Source organism: Opisthocomus hoazin, chromosome 26 (genome assembly GCF_030867145.1).
Source record: "Opisthocomus hoazin isolate bOpiHoa1 chromosome 26, bOpiHoa1.hap1, whole genome shotgun sequence".
In the NCBI taxonomy this organism is placed as follows: domain Eukaryota; kingdom Metazoa; phylum Chordata; class Aves; order Opisthocomiformes; family Opisthocomidae; genus Opisthocomus; species Opisthocomus hoazin.
This window is the reverse complement of record NC_134439.1, coordinates 6,311,982-6,325,829: the sequence shown is the minus strand read 5'-3', so window position 1 is coordinate 6,325,829 and position 13,848 is coordinate 6,311,982. Positions and strand designations below refer to the sequence as shown.

Below are 13,848 nucleotides of genomic sequence, written 5' to 3'. Positions count from 1 at the left end.
CGCGGGCATGCGGGAGCCGAGCTGTGGCGGGGCCGGGACTACAGTTCCCGTCGGCCTCTGGGGGCGGCCCGGGGTGGGGCTCCGGGGGCGGGAGGGCTCTCTCGCACCGGGGCAGCCGTGCGGGGCCACCCGCCGTACCGGAGAGCCCTCTCCGCCCGCTCCGTCCCCCCGTCCCGCACCGAGGCTGCGGTGTCCTCGCCCCCCACCCGCTTCCTGCCCGAGGGGGCGGGCCGAGCCCAATGAGGTCGGCGTCGATTGGCTGAGAGAGGAACACCCTCTTCCCACCAGCCAATAGAGGCGCGGGACGCTGCGCCGCGTGTGAAGCCCGGCAGAGGGTGAGTGGGTGAGGGCGCCGTGAGGGGCCCCGCTCCGGCCCTCGCCCCCGCCCTGACCCCCCGCGGGCCGTGCCTCAGGCTCCGGGCAGGAGCCGCGGGGACAGCCCGGGCCCGGGGGAGGCCGCGGGGGTGGCCACGGCCCGGGGCCGGGCCCGGGACCAGCGGGAGGCGTCGCTTCGCAGCCAGGGCCCGGTCCGGTGCCGGCCGCCAGCGCGGGGCCTGGGTCGGTACCGGCAGGAAGGCCCCGGGGGTGCTGGCTGCGGGGGCGGCTTCCCCCTGTTGCGACGATGGGTTTTGTGATTTTTCCTTTCAATGTCAGTCCCCTCGAGGCAAAGCCCCGGTCTGTGACCGCGCCAGGCCGCGGCTGCAGCTGAGGTTGGGAGCAGGCGGAGGGCTGGGTGTCGCGGGGCGATGGCGGACGCCTCGCGGCTCTGCCCTCGGCCCCGCCAGTGGCTTGGGCCGTGCTTGAGAACCAGAGGAGCTGGGACGCAGGGGGGGGTTGGGCACCTCAGGCTTTCGAAGCCGCTTCCTCGGGGCTCCGGGTCGCGTCTCCCAGGGCAGCGTTCCTCACAGCAGGAACAGCTCGCCGAGTTTTCCGGTCCGACCAGCCCCTGCGGCTCGCATTTCGGCTTTCCCTGCATTCGAGTTAGTTGGCATGGGCGAAATACACCAAATAAACTGTGTATTTTGGGGAAAAACTGGTTCTGGCTCCTGCCTGTAACACCTGCAGGAGCAGGCTGGCCTCTCCACCCTTGTGTACAGTTCAAACCCAAGCCCGTTAAACATTTATACCTCGCCCTGTGGATCTCATATCTGTACAGGCCCTGTGACAAAACAAGTGTTTTCAAACCCCGCTTGGCTGCCGTTTCTAGAGTAACCCTTCCACGTGCTCCTTTACCCCTTCCAAGTGCTCCTTTACCCCTGCAGTAACGCCCGCCTGCCTGCCAGGTATGCGGCGGAGGGACAGAAATAGCGGGGTTCGTTGGGACCCAGTCCCAGCTGGGGCTGGAGGCCAGAGCGTCGGGGTTACTGCAGGTAAAACCTTGCGTTTACGTCGGCAGGGGAGATTTTTATGTCATTTTAAAAAAACACGGGAGTGGAGCCTCTGCCCCTGCGCAGCGGAGGGCTGGTTGTCCGCGCACGGCGTGAGCTCTTGCAGGCGGTTGGAGAAGGTGCACAAAATCCTGCCGGGGAGGGCTGGGTTTTCACCTGCTGTGATAAATCAACAGCCCCTCTGTCGCGCCGAGCCCACCGTAGTGCCGGGAAAGGCTCCCCGTGGGGACCGGGTGCTTGCTTGGCAACAAAGCTCGGGATTTATGTCAGCCTCCCGCAAAGCACCGATGTTTGTTGTAGGTGTCCGTTCTGATTTCTGTTGAATTCCCCCTCGCCGTTGCTGGAGTTAACCCCGTCTGCTCGCCTGGCGTCTCCAAGGGGAGGGGAGCCCGCGGTGCTGCTGCGGGCTGGCGGCGGCTCTCGGCAGCCACGAAGCGAAGTCGCTTTGCGACGCGGCTGGTGGGTGCTGCTGGCTTTTGCTCTAACTCCTGGTTCCTCCCTCTGCCGAATTGCCTCCGGCTGCCCCAGGCCTTATCCACCCCCAGGCCGCGGGTCTGTGTCCTGTTCGCAGGACCCAGTTATGACAAAAGTGTCTTTTCTTTTTTTCCTAGCAAAAAGGAAGCAGTGCTGTGGTTTTGCCCATCTTCAGCCGTCCCGCAGGCCCGTGTTCTAGCTGCTGTCCTTGGGTGCAAAGCGGCGCGGTCCCCGTTCACCGTGGGGGACGGTGTGGGCAGTAGGTTCCCGGTTCCTGTACACACGGAGTTCTTGGGGACTGGTGGCTGTGGTGTCTGGAGAGAGGTGTGACCAGAACCGGGTTAGGCAGGGCGATGGTTACCGGGGTGGTGGGGTCTGGGGGTACGTGGCTCACCGGGAGAGGCGGCGGGGGCTGGGCCTCCCTCCCTCTGGGCAGGAGGAAGCTGACGGGTGTCTACAGACGCCTGCGGCTCCTGGCCAGAGGTGACAGAGCCGGTTTCTTCCCAGATGCAACGGGCAATAGCCTCAAGCTGGGGCTTGGGAGCATCAGGCTCCTCTTCTGTGACGGTGGCATCGCCCCAGACGAGGTGACAGCAAAGTTGGGGGCTCTGTCCTTGCGGAATTGCAGGATTCGGCTGCACAAAGCCCTGGATGCCCTTGGCTGGGACCAGTGCTGGTCCGTGGGGTCTGTTCCCCACACTGCCAGGGCTGCCCAGGTCCCGCAGCACTCGTGCTTTCCCGTCCTGCCGTGGCTGTTGCGTTGTCAGGGATGCAGACACCGCCTTGCTCGCAGGCATCCCCACTCCTGTCCAGAGCTGCCGCTGCGTCGCTGAGCCTCTCGGTGAAGAAGTTGACATGAGCCAGCAGCGTGCCCTGGGTGCCAAGAAGGCCAATGGGATCCTGGGGTGCATTCAGAGGAGTGTGGCCAGCAGGTAGAGGGAGGTTCTCCTCCCCCTCTACTCTGCCCTAGTGAGGCCCCATCTGCAGTGCTGTGTCCAGTGCTGGGCTCCCTAGTTCAAGAAAGATGAGGAGCTACTGGAGAGAGCCCAGCGGAGGGCTATGAGGATGAGGAGGGGACTGGAGCATCTCTCCTACAAGGAGAGGCTGAGGGAGCTGGGCTTGTTCAGCCTGGAGAAGAGAAGGCTGAGAGGGGACCTTAGAAATGCCTCTAAATATCTGCAGTGTCAGTGGGTGTCAGGAGGATGGGGCCAGACTCTTTCCAGTGGTGCCCAGCGACAGGACAAGGGGCAACGGGCACAAACTGAAGCAGAGGAAGCTCCAGCTGAACCCGAGGAAGAACTTCTTCCCTCTGAGGGTGACGGAGCCCTGGCCCAGGCTGCCCAGGGAGGCTGTGGAGTCTCCTTCTCTGGAGATATTCCAGCCCTGCCTGGCCGCGGTGCTGTGCAACCTGCTGTGGGTGACCCTGCTTGGGCAGGGGGTTGGGCTGGGTGACCCCCAGAGGGCCCTTCCAACCCCCAACATGCTGGGATTCTGTGGTTCTGTGAATGGGTGCAGGCAGAATTTAGAGAGTTGCAGGTTTTGGGTTGAGTGTGGAGAGATCTCAGTGCAGAAACCGTGAGAGACGTCGTCTGCTCCGGGCTGGCCGGGGGGTTACCAGCATCCTCCCAGCCTCGAGGCCATCAGCAAGCGCAGACCCTGTGTTTGGTGCCACGTTTGCACGCTGACAGATGCAAGTTTGCTGCTCAGAGCTGTGATTTCTCGTGTCCGTTGGCTGCCGGTGACTGTGCTCCCTTCCAGGTAGTGCAGGGATGCGATTTCCTTACGGGCTTGTGTGCTCTGCGTCCCGGTTCTGGCGGAGGGATCTCATCTCCTCTTGCACCCCGGCTGTAGAGCCCAAGCAGGGCTCTCCCTCTCCGTCCTCGCGTTTCTCGGTCCAGGCTGAGATGTTGTCTGAAATCTTCCCCGTTGTCACGGATCCTGGGTCACCCTCGACAACCCCGCCAGGAACGTCCTCTGATTTCTGGTTCGACTGCGGCTGGACGGGTGCGGATGCTGAAGGGGAGCGAGCTGGGGGGAGCTGCAGGTGACCGGCCTGGATGAGCGCGTGTGCAGAGTTAGCAGCGTCCAGGGAAGCCTCGTGTAGCCCAGCACCGTTCTGCAGCCTGTAAAACAGGGGTACCCAGCTCAGAGGGGTGCCGGCATCGTCATGAATTCTCGGTGATGCCCGGAGAACGTGTGAAAATGAGCTTTGAATGGAGTCGCCTGTGTGGGGTAAATATTTGCTGTGCACAGCGTGAGCAAACCGGCCCTGTCCGGGCGTGTTGTCGAGCTCTTCTCTTTGCGTTTCAGAGCGCGATGTTCCTGGTTGGACTCTCGGGTGGAATCGCGTCGGGGAAGAGCACGGTGGTGGCCGTACTGCGGGAACTGGGCTGTGCCGTGGTCGATGCCGATGTCATTGCCAGGGAGGGTGAGTTTTGCAGCGCTGCTCTTTCTCGCCGAGGTTCCCCTGACAACCGGGCTGGGCGCTGGGAGCGCAGGCGGCAGAGGGGGCTCTGGGTACGCTGGACAAGCGCTTCCCTCCCGTTCCCCAGCCAAGGAGGCTGGCGGAGCGGCTGTCTCAGGGGGACTGGGACGAGGATATATTTTTAATAAAGAAAAAAAAAATAGGATCCTGTCATAACAAACACCGTGGGGAGATCTTGCCCGGAGCTTCTCTCTCCTGGAGTGCAGTGTGTCTCAGCTCTGAAAGCCAACTCTGGGCAAAGTCCATGTGGTTGTCTGCAAAGCGCGTTCCCTCGGCTGATCTGGTGTTCCCCCTCAGCGCCACGACACCCACCATGTGACGTGGCTGCGTGAGGTGGGACCACTGACACGCCTGAAGGAGAATTCCCCTCTGGGGTGGGTGTTGCTCGGCTGTGAACACCGAGGTTGTTCCACCAAATCACTCGTGTCTTCATGCGCCCGAGAAAAAGAGGCGCCAAATATCCCAGAGCAGAGGGGATTTGGTCCGTGCTGCTGCACAGCACCTGCCTGGCGCTGCTCGGGAAACGTGCTGGCCTGGCCGCAGAACGGGCCCAGAGCTCCAGACCTGCTGCCTCAGCGGAACCGGAGCAGAGCCCGCTCTCCCCGCTCACCCGCGCAGTGCGGGGCGAGACGTGAACCCCTCCGTAGCGCCGGGATAACGAGGAGAGCGGCGCTCGCTGCAGGAAGCGCTGCTGACTCTGTATGCGGAAGGTCTGGGGTCTGCAGCTGAGCGGTGGTGCGGGCGCTGTCATTTGGAAGTGCCTGCGCTTTTCTGTTTGGGGAAGAACTTGCCCTGTAGCCACCTAGAGCTGTGATGCTCTTGATGTTTTATTGCGCTGTAATTCCCCTCGAGGTGCGGAAAATTTGCTGGAGGTGCTGAAAGCGCTCGGAGACAATAGGAAAGCACTACAGATACTCAGCGTCGGGTTTCTACCAATCGCTTCGTTTTTCTCCGATTCCTTTTTTATGTGTGTTTGTTTACTGTATGGATTCCGCCCCTCCTGAAACTGCCTCCATGTGGAATTCCGCGGGAGGAAGAAATTGGTCTTAAAGACTTTTATTAGGTTGGCCTGAGGTTACAACCTGTGGCAATGTTCCTGGATTTTGGAGAGAAAATTATGTACAGTCTGTCATTCTCTGTGGTTAGCCTCAGCTTGGGCTTAATTATGGTTTTATTACTGCATCCTTTTCGCTGGTGATTTTTTGGTGGCTTCAAAATTATACGCTAGCGTAAGGTCAGAGTCCCTGCAAATACCTGCCGGGAACTGATCTCTCGGAGGGTTTCTGTGTTCCTTCTCATGAAGAATTTGGTAACAGGAGAAAGACGGTAAAAAACCGCAGCAGCAGCCCGAGCCGCCTCGCCGCAGCCAGGCTCTATTCACCGAGCGCTGAAGTTCCCAGCTCAGATAAACCTGATGCTGTCCCTGTCCCTTTCGGCTCCCCCCGCTCGACTCCTCGTGCCGCGGGCAGCGGGGATCGGCGCAGCCCCGTCCCTTGGCTGGTGGCCCTCGGCGAGTCCCCCCGCCCGCCCGGCTGACTCCCAGCCCCGTTCGCAGGATGCTTCCATCTCTTGGGCTTCAGCCCTCGAAGGGACCTTGGGCTGAGAGGGGTTTTTTTTGCGGACGCGTTCCTGCGGCACCGATGCCAGGCGTCTGCCGGGCTGCGACGCGGAGCCGCGCCGGGCTCGGTGCAGCGTGTGCTGGCAGGCAGATGTGCTGCCCGCCGAGGAGAATCAGCTCGGTTATTTAACGAACAGAACCCATCTGAGGGCGATTGCTGATGCAAACACTGACTGCGCTGTAGAACCGGCTCTAACCTCAGCTGTTTGATGTTCTCAGTGGTGCAGCCCCACTTCACGGCCTATCGGCGGATCGTGCGTTACTTCGGCACCGAGATCCTCTTGGAGAACGGAGAGATCAATCGCGAGGCTCTAGGAAACATCATCTTCTCCCACCCGGAGAAACGGCAGCTGCTGAACTCCATCACCCACCCGGAGATCCAGAAGGAGATGCTGAAGCAGGTCTTGAAGTACTTTGTGCTAGGTACGAGGCCGGGCAGTTCTGGTGCCCCGGCACAGCGGGGCTCCGGCTCGGCCGCGGCGTCCCCGCTCGCTCTGCCTTTGCTGCTTAACGTGGGGAGAGAGACGGGGAGGGAGCAAGGGAACCGGCGCTGAGTGACGGCCTTTGTGCTCTGCCACCGGTGGCCTTTCGCGCTGGCCTTTGGAGGATTCGTGCCCGCCTTTCACTGCTGCCCTTCACCACCTGCTTCTTCTCTGGTTTAAAGTACATCTGTAGGGCCAGAGCAAAGCCTTGTGAGGCCTCTTCTGAGATTACGTGCCGGAGAATGTCATACCTTCCAAAATGGCCAAATCTGCTTCCCTGCCCCCAGGCTCACTGGGCTGCAGTGAAAGCTGCGGAGCCCTTTTAGTCTCGATAAGGTGAGAAATGGGCTGACAGCTGTGGTTTCCAAAGTCCCGCTTTCCCCCCTGATAAATAGAACAAATACAGCTGTCAAACTTGGTCTCATCAAATGCCAGATAAGATCACCAGCTGTTCTGGAGGTCTCCATGTAGACAGAAGGATGTCTTAATAGAGTCAGTCTGGTTTTGTGGCGCTTATCAAAGCTGAGCCCTGTGACAGCTGAATAGGCCTGTGCCGGGGCACTGCAGGGGCCGTGCTCTGCTGCGGGGCAAGGGGGAGGAGGAGGAGGAGGAGGAGGAGGAGGAAGAGAAAGCGCCAAGGAAGCAACAGGCAGGAAAGCTGGGAGCCAAAGATGGAGTCTGGAACCCAGGGCTGCACGCTCGGGCGGCGGATGCCGTCCTGCCCCTCGGCGAGAGAGCTGCGTGGCTTCAGCAGGCTGCTTTGTCCTCATTAGTCAGGTTTTAATGATTTGGGATGGCTGGATCCTGTCTCTGAGGGTTGCTGTGCAAGGCAAGCTCTTATCGATCAAACCGCAGGGCAGCCAGAATTCTCTCTGGGCTTGTTGGACGGCGATGTCTTTGTCAAGGCTTTATTGCCGTGGCCATCTCAGCTGGGGGGGTTGGGTTGTAACGAGGGGACGCCAGCAGAACTGGGGGGGTCCCTGTGGGGCGCACACGGGGGAGGGAGGTCCTGACTTGCAGCTTTCCCCTGCCCTTGCTCACACCCTGACGTCCCCAGACGCTGCCCGGGGTGTTGTGAAGGGCAGGGGTGTGCGGGGAGCCTGGGGTGGGCTGCGGGGTCCGGTGGGTCGGCAGCCGGCCGTTACGAGCTCTGCTCTGCCGGCTGCTCCGCCTGGCGACGGCGGTTTTCAGCCAAACCTGGCCAGTTTTGGTGAGGTTTCAGGCCGCGGGGCTGCGCCTGGAGGCACCCCCGCGTTTCAGCATCGCAGCTGGGAGAGGCCTGCAGGGGTTTCCTTGGAAAAATGGAGCTCTTTAGCCAAAGCTTTCTGAAAAGGGAAGGAAACTGAGCTGGGAAACGTTGGCTCAGATGGCTGCAGCCCGGCGAAGTCTTGGACAAGGGAAGGAGAGGAGAGCAAATCCTGCTGCAGGCACTGCTCCCCTGGAGAGGCCAGAGACGGCGGCGTGGCTGCCGCTCTCGCAGCCGGGCGCAGCCGCTTTCATTTCAGCTCCTTGTTTCAGCTCCTCATTATATTTCTGCAGCTTCACCTTTGGTCTGAGATCATCCAGGTTAGGGTTTGCTTTTTTTGTTTGGTTTTCTTTTTTTTTTTTCTGCTGGAAACTTGGAACGAAACCATTTCCTCCCTCCGCGAGGAGGAGGGCGAGCAGGCTCTGCTCTCCTCTCGGCTGTGGTCGCAGCGCCGGGGAGCTCTCCCGCTTGCTTCGCGGCGCGCGCAGCACGAGGGGTTTGGGAGTCGGAGTAACCCTGTGCCTTTTTTTGGGGGGTGCTGTCACTTTTGCAGGCTACCGCTACGTGATCCTTGACATCCCTCTGCTCTTTGAGACCAACAGATTGACCAAGTTTATGAAATACACGGTCTTGGTTTACTGGTAAGTGCCACGAGGACAGGGACGCTGCCGCCTCATCGAGAGCCTGGAGGGGACGGTCGCGTCCCTCCCGCTGCGGGGAGGGTTCAGCCGCAGCCCTGGTGCGAAGCCTTTCGAGAACGCCGCTTCTTTTCCGTAGGCGTGAGAAGCGACGGCCTCCTTTATCCTCGTGTGCCAGGGGCTGCTTACAGAGGTTTTCTCAAAACCTGGCACCATCGTACGGGGGGCAATGGCTGTCTTTGGGCCTTCCCCAACCTGTGCTCCCGTGGCTGGGGCAGGTTTGGGGCGCTGCCCCGGGGTTGTGGGCCGTGGGAATGCCGAAAACACGCAGCGGGGTCAGCCCGGGCAGCGCTGCAGGCGCCGGCTCCCCTGCTCCCAGCGCGGGATGCCTGCGCCGGATCTGAAATCACAGAATCACAGAATCACAGAATAGTAGGGGTTGGAAGGGACCTCTGTGAGTCATCTAGTCCAACCCTCCTGCCGAAGCAGGGTCACCCAGAGCAGGCTGCACAGGACCTTGTCCAGTCGGGTCTTGAATATCTCCAGAGAAGGAGACTCCACAACCTCCCTGGGCAGCCTGTTCCAGTGCTAAAGCAGGGCACGTCTCCCCCCACCCCCGTTTACCCCGGCATTTCCCCCTCATGCTGAGGAAGGCAGGGAAACCCCCTCTTCCGTCCCACGCCCCCATCTCAGTGCCGCCCTCCTGTCCCGGCAGCGACCCGCCGACGCAGCTCTCTCGGCTGATGAAGAGGAACGGGCTGTCCCAGGCGGAGGCCGAAGCTCGCATCGCCTCCCAGCTACCGCTGGGCGAGAAGCGCAAATTGGCGAGTCACGTCATCGACAACTCCGGGGAGCGGGAGAGCACGCGCCGGCAGGTCCTGAGCCTGCACACCCGCCTCGAGGCTTCCCTGGATTTCCTCTGGGCACGGCTGGCGGCCGGCACGGTTGTCGCCGCGCTCGGAGGGCTGGTGTACCTCCTCCTCCGGCGTTTCGTGTCTTAATTCACCTTTCCTTTTTGTCATGGAAGAGGCCTGAATTTCCAGGTTTGAAAAGGGCAGTGCAAGGCCACCTCTCTTAATGAGCTTTGCCAGCTGAATGCAGACAGCGGGATGAGGCGTCTCCTTGCAGACTTCCCAAGGTGAACGTAGCAGGGGGGTTTTCCGGCCCCGTCTCCCCTCTCCTCCCTTCCCTCTCAGGTTCTTGCCCCCCGGCTGTTCCCGTGGGATGGGACCCGTGGCGGGGATGAGGCTCTGGTGGGTCTGTACGGTGGGACTTCAGTGAATTTCGGCACTTTAATATCTTCCAGGATGATCTTTTCCCTGGGGGGGAGGAGGTGTCCTCTTGGGGTCCTGTTTCTGCTAGCAGGTGTCCCCAGGTTGGTCGTCTTCTACCTCGCAGCCCCGGCTAATCTGAACTTAGACATGGGATTTCCCCTTCTTTCACGCTGATTTATCACAGAGTATCACAGAATAGTAGGGGTTGGAAGGGACCTCTGTGGGTCACCCAGTCCAACCCCCCTGCCCAAGCAGGGTCACCCAGAGCAGGCTGCACAGGACCTTGTCCAGGCAGGTCTTGAATATCTCCAGAGAAGGAGACTCCACAGCCTCTCTGGGCAGCCTGTTCCAGTGCTCCGTCACCCTCAGAGGGAAGAAGTTCTTCCTCATGTTCAGACGGAACTTCCTGTGCCTCAGTTTGTTTTTAGCAGAAAGGTGTTAAATCTGCTGGGGGGGGGACAGGTAGCGCCTCATTTCACGTGGGTTCGGTGTTCAGCTGGCTGCTCGCCCTCCCTCCCACCCTCTGTTTCTGCGCCCATCGCTCAGGGGTCACCCTGGGCTTTGGAGCCGGAGGGGTCTGACACGTCCCCGGCGCAGGCTGAGGCCTGGGACCATTTCTGCTGTTGGGGTGTTCCTTCGGCGGCAGCTTCCCCACGGGAGAGCGCGAGTCCGGGCGAAGCGGGCGCTGCCTCTTCGCGTTCGTTTTCATACAGCGCCGGACGGCAGCCGGCTCGGCGCGGCTCCGCGGCCTGCGAGCGCTGCTCTTGGCTGGCCCGCTCCCAGGGCGCTCCTGGGCCGGGCACGGCCGCGCTCGGTAAAGTTCACCGTGTGCCGGCAGAGCTGCCGAGCGCGCTCGTGCCTTTCCCCGCTCCCAGGGAGCTTCGCGGGGCGTCAACCCCGGCTCCCAGCTCCTTGGCGGGGGCGATGGCTCCGTGGCGGCTCCCAGCACCGCACGCTGCGGCTCCGGCTTCCCGGGACGCCGTCCTGGGGCTCGCTGTGTCAGCGCTTCTCCCCCCCCCCGGGATGGCCCTGTCCTGCTGCCACCCCGCTGTCCCCTCATTTTGAGGAAGGTGGGGTGCCAGCCCCTGCCCACCTCCTGCCTGCATGCAGGGGTCCCCGGGGTCCCCCGGGACGCGCGAGCTCCCATCCCCCTGCCCACCCTCCGGCCTGGGCTGCCTGGCCCGGCGGGCAGGGACGCAGCATCCTCGCTGTCCCCAGCGCCAGCCTTTGGGCGCAGGGACTTCCCCCAGGGTGTCACAGCCCTGCCCACCCGCCCCGTGCTTTTTGGGGCTGGGCACCCTTCCCAGCTCCCCACCCTCCTCTGAGCACCCCAGGGGAGACCCGGTGGTCCCCAGGCAGCCGCAGGAGAGCATCCCTGAGCCGGGGCGCCTGCCCTGGGTACCCCAACTTCTCAGGCAGCGCTGGAGGGAGCCGCACGCGAGCGATGTCCCCCCCGCTGGTCCCCTCCCCTGCTTTCGAACGCTCCCTTCGTCGCGGCGGCGGTGCTGGGGGTCCCTCGCAGCCGTCAGGCGGGGCTGGGGCAGGACGGGCGCAGCTGAGATCAGCTCTGGTCGCCTTCCTCCCTCCCGGCTCGCCGCCTCCGCGGGCAACGGGGCTGCGACGAGGCCGGGGGGAAGGAGAAAGCGAGACGGGCACCGTCACCGCACCTGGGGCTTCGCTCCGGCCCTGCTGACGTTTGCCAGCCGCTAACGAGTGCAGCGGGGCCCAGGGAGCGAGGGACTGCAGGGGGACGGCGAGGCTTTGGGGTGCCCGGTTTGGGGGTGCCTGGTGCCCTGGGCTGAGCTGGGGGTTGAGGTCCCTGCGTGGGCTGCGTGCCCGGGCAGTGGCACCCGCCGGGAAGGGCTCTGGAGCCTGGTGCTTGGCCACCGAGTCCCTCCCGTGGGTGCTGGTGACGTCCCTCGCGTGGGTGCTGATGTCCCTCCCATGGGTGCTGATGTCCCTCGCGTGGGTGCTGGTGACATCCCTCGTGTGGGTGCTGATGTCCCTCCCGTGGGTGCTGGTGATGACCCTCGCGTGGGTGCTGATGGCCCTCGCGTGGGTGCTGGTGATGACCCTCACGTGGGTGCTGATGTCCCTCCCGTGGGTGCTGGTGATGACCCTCACGTGGGTGCCGATGTCCCTCCCGTGGGTGCTGTGTTGTACCCAGCCCCAGCATCGCCCTGGCACCGCCGCCCTGCCGGGGTCCGGCTCCCGGCCCCCCCCGGCCAAACCCAGTGGGGACGAGCTGGTGGGACCCGCTGCGGTGGCGGTGGTGGCTGCGTGGCTCAGCCCGCGGCCGTTCCCCACCGGTGACAGATGGCTGCGCTCCGCGGGCTGCGGGTGACATCGACAGCTCAATCGATGGCGGTGGAGGGGACCCGAAGGGCATCGCGTGTCCAGCCCGGGGGGGGACGCCCTGGCTGAGACCCCCCTGCACTCGTGACACAGCTTCTGCCTCCGCGTGGGCCCCGGTGGGAGCCGGCAGAGCCCAAGGCCGCTGCGCCGTGTCCCCCAGCACCCACCGGGCACACGACCTGGAGCTGGCCGGTCCCCCCAGGCTGTGGGGACAGGGGGACATCCCCCAGTGGGGACTGTCCCCACGGGTGGGCTGAGGGGGGACCCCCTGGGGAACAGGCGAGGGGGGCTGAGTGTGGTGTCACTGCGTGGCACCGGTGGCACCAGTGTCACTGCACGGCCCCCGGTGTCACGGGTGCCACCATCTCTGCATGGTCCCTGGAGTGTGGCACGGTGTCACTGTCACTGCACGGTCCCCGGGGCGTCGCGCAGTGTCACCGCGGCCGCACAGTCCCACTCGTGTCACACCGCGGCCGCACAGCCCCGCAGTGTTGCACAGTGTCACTGTTGCTCCCTGGGGTGTCACACGGTGTCAGCGTCACCGCGCAGCGCGCAGGGTGTCACTGTCACCGCGGGGCCGCCGGCTGCCACGCCGTGTCACTGCAGCTCCCGTGGGTTGTCACCCGGAGTCACCGTCAGCGCCTGGCACATGGGCTGTCACGTAGTGCTGTGTCACTGCATGGCCCACAGGCTGTCACCCAGTGTCACTGTCACTGCTGTCCCGCAGTGTATCACTCAGTGCTGCTGTCACTGCATGGCCCACAGGCTGTCACCCAGTGTCACCGTCACTGCCTTCCCGCAGTGTATCACCCAGTGCCGCTGTCACTGCGTGGCCCACGGGCCGTCACCCAGCGTCACCGTCACTGCCTGGCCTGGGGTGTCACGCACCGTCACCGCGCAGGATACCCCCCGGTGCCACCCCCTGCGCATGCCGTGGGCTGTCACCCAGTGTCACTGGCTGTGTCACACCCTGTCCCCTCCCCGCTGGGACACCCAGGGGACAGCACAGCCGGTGCCAGCAGCCCAAGTCCCCCCTACTCCCAGCCCCGCGCCCACCAGGGCACACGTCCCCAGCAGTCCCCGAGCGGTCCCCTCCCGCGGCCGGGTCCTGCTGCCAGGCGAGCAGCCATTTCCCGTCACTCACCAGCCGGCCCCATCAGCTGGGCTCTAATTAAGCAGCGGTGTTGGCAGCCCTTAATTGCTGCACGGCAGGAGGGTGGCGGGCCCCGCCGCGTCCGTAATGAGAGGCAGCGGGACAGGGACAGGGACAGGGACACGGGATGTGCCACCCTCACCTTGCCCCCCCCACCTGCACCTGGGCTCCCCGCGTTGGGCAAGGGACGGTGCTGGCGCTGGGCTGGGACGTCCCCGGGGCCGGGGCTGACCCAGCCGCCGCTGGCCAGCCTGCTAGCCCCCGGGGCAACTGGCCAGCCAACCAGTCAGGTGGCCAACCAGCCAGCTAGCAAACTGGCCTGCTGGTCCAACTAGCCAGCCAGCCAACCAGCTAGCTAGCCAACCAGCCTGTTGGTCAACTGGTCAGCCAGCTGGCCAGCTAGCCTATCAACCAGCCAGCCAACCCACCACCTAGCCAGCTAGCCAGCCAGCCAACTGGCTAGCCAACTACCAACCAGCTAACCAGCTAGTTTGCCAACCAGCTAGCCACCTGCCAGCTAGCCACTCAGCTACCAGCCACCCAGCCAACCAACTGGCCAGCTAGCTAGCCAACCAGCCAGCCAACCAGCCATCTAGTTGGCCTTAAAGCCAACCAGCCAGTTGGCCAACCAGTCAGCCAAGCAGCTGGCCAGTCACCTACCTGCCAGGCAGCCAACCAGCCCTCTAGCCAAGCAGCTAGCCAGGTAGCCAAGTGGCCAACTCCTAGCCAAGCATG

At 63.4% G+C, this 13,848-nt stretch overlaps 1 protein-coding gene across 4 annotated transcripts; it reads left to right on the top strand.

Moving 5' to 3' along the window:
• Window positions 1-83: 83 nt before the first annotated feature.
• DCAKD (dephospho-CoA kinase domain containing) lies at window positions 84-10,098 on the top strand. 4 transcript variants are annotated; one of them, XM_075443479.1, is made up of 5 exons: window positions 84-335; window positions 4,173-4,290; window positions 6,185-6,388; window positions 8,247-8,334; window positions 9,047-10,097. In XM_075443479.1, exons 2-5 carry the CDS (start codon window positions 4,179-4,181, stop codon window positions 9,330-9,332), a joined length of 690 nt encoding a protein of 229 aa, XP_075299594.1. In that variant the 5' UTR covers window positions 84-335; window positions 4,173-4,178; the 3' UTR covers window positions 9,333-10,097. The 4 variants fall into 4 exon arrangements, with proteins under 4 accessions (XP_075299594.1, XP_075299595.1, XP_075299596.1 ...); XM_075443480.1 differs by lacking the exon at window positions 84-335 and adding an exon at window positions 1,349-1,370 and having other exon boundaries at window positions 9,047-10,098; XM_075443481.1 differs by lacking the exon at window positions 84-335 and adding an exon at window positions 2,144-2,186 and having other exon boundaries at window positions 9,047-10,098.
• Window positions 10,099-13,848: the final 3,750 nt, after the last annotated feature.

Bases quoted from the DNA above. Each gene is read 5' to 3' on its own strand.
- DCAKD (XM_075443478.1), top strand. From the start codon at position 4,044: ATGCCCGGAGAACGTGTGAAAATGAGCTTTGAATGGAGTCGCCTGTGT. The intron at 4,095-4,172 runs GTAAATATTTGC...TTTGCGTTTCAG, and splicing joins AATGGAGTCGCCTGTGTGGG to AGCGCGATGTTCCTGGTTGG. The intron at 4,291-6,184 runs GTGAGTTTTGCA...TGATGTTCTCAG, and splicing joins CGATGTCATTGCCAGGGAGG to TGGTGCAGCCCCACTTCACG.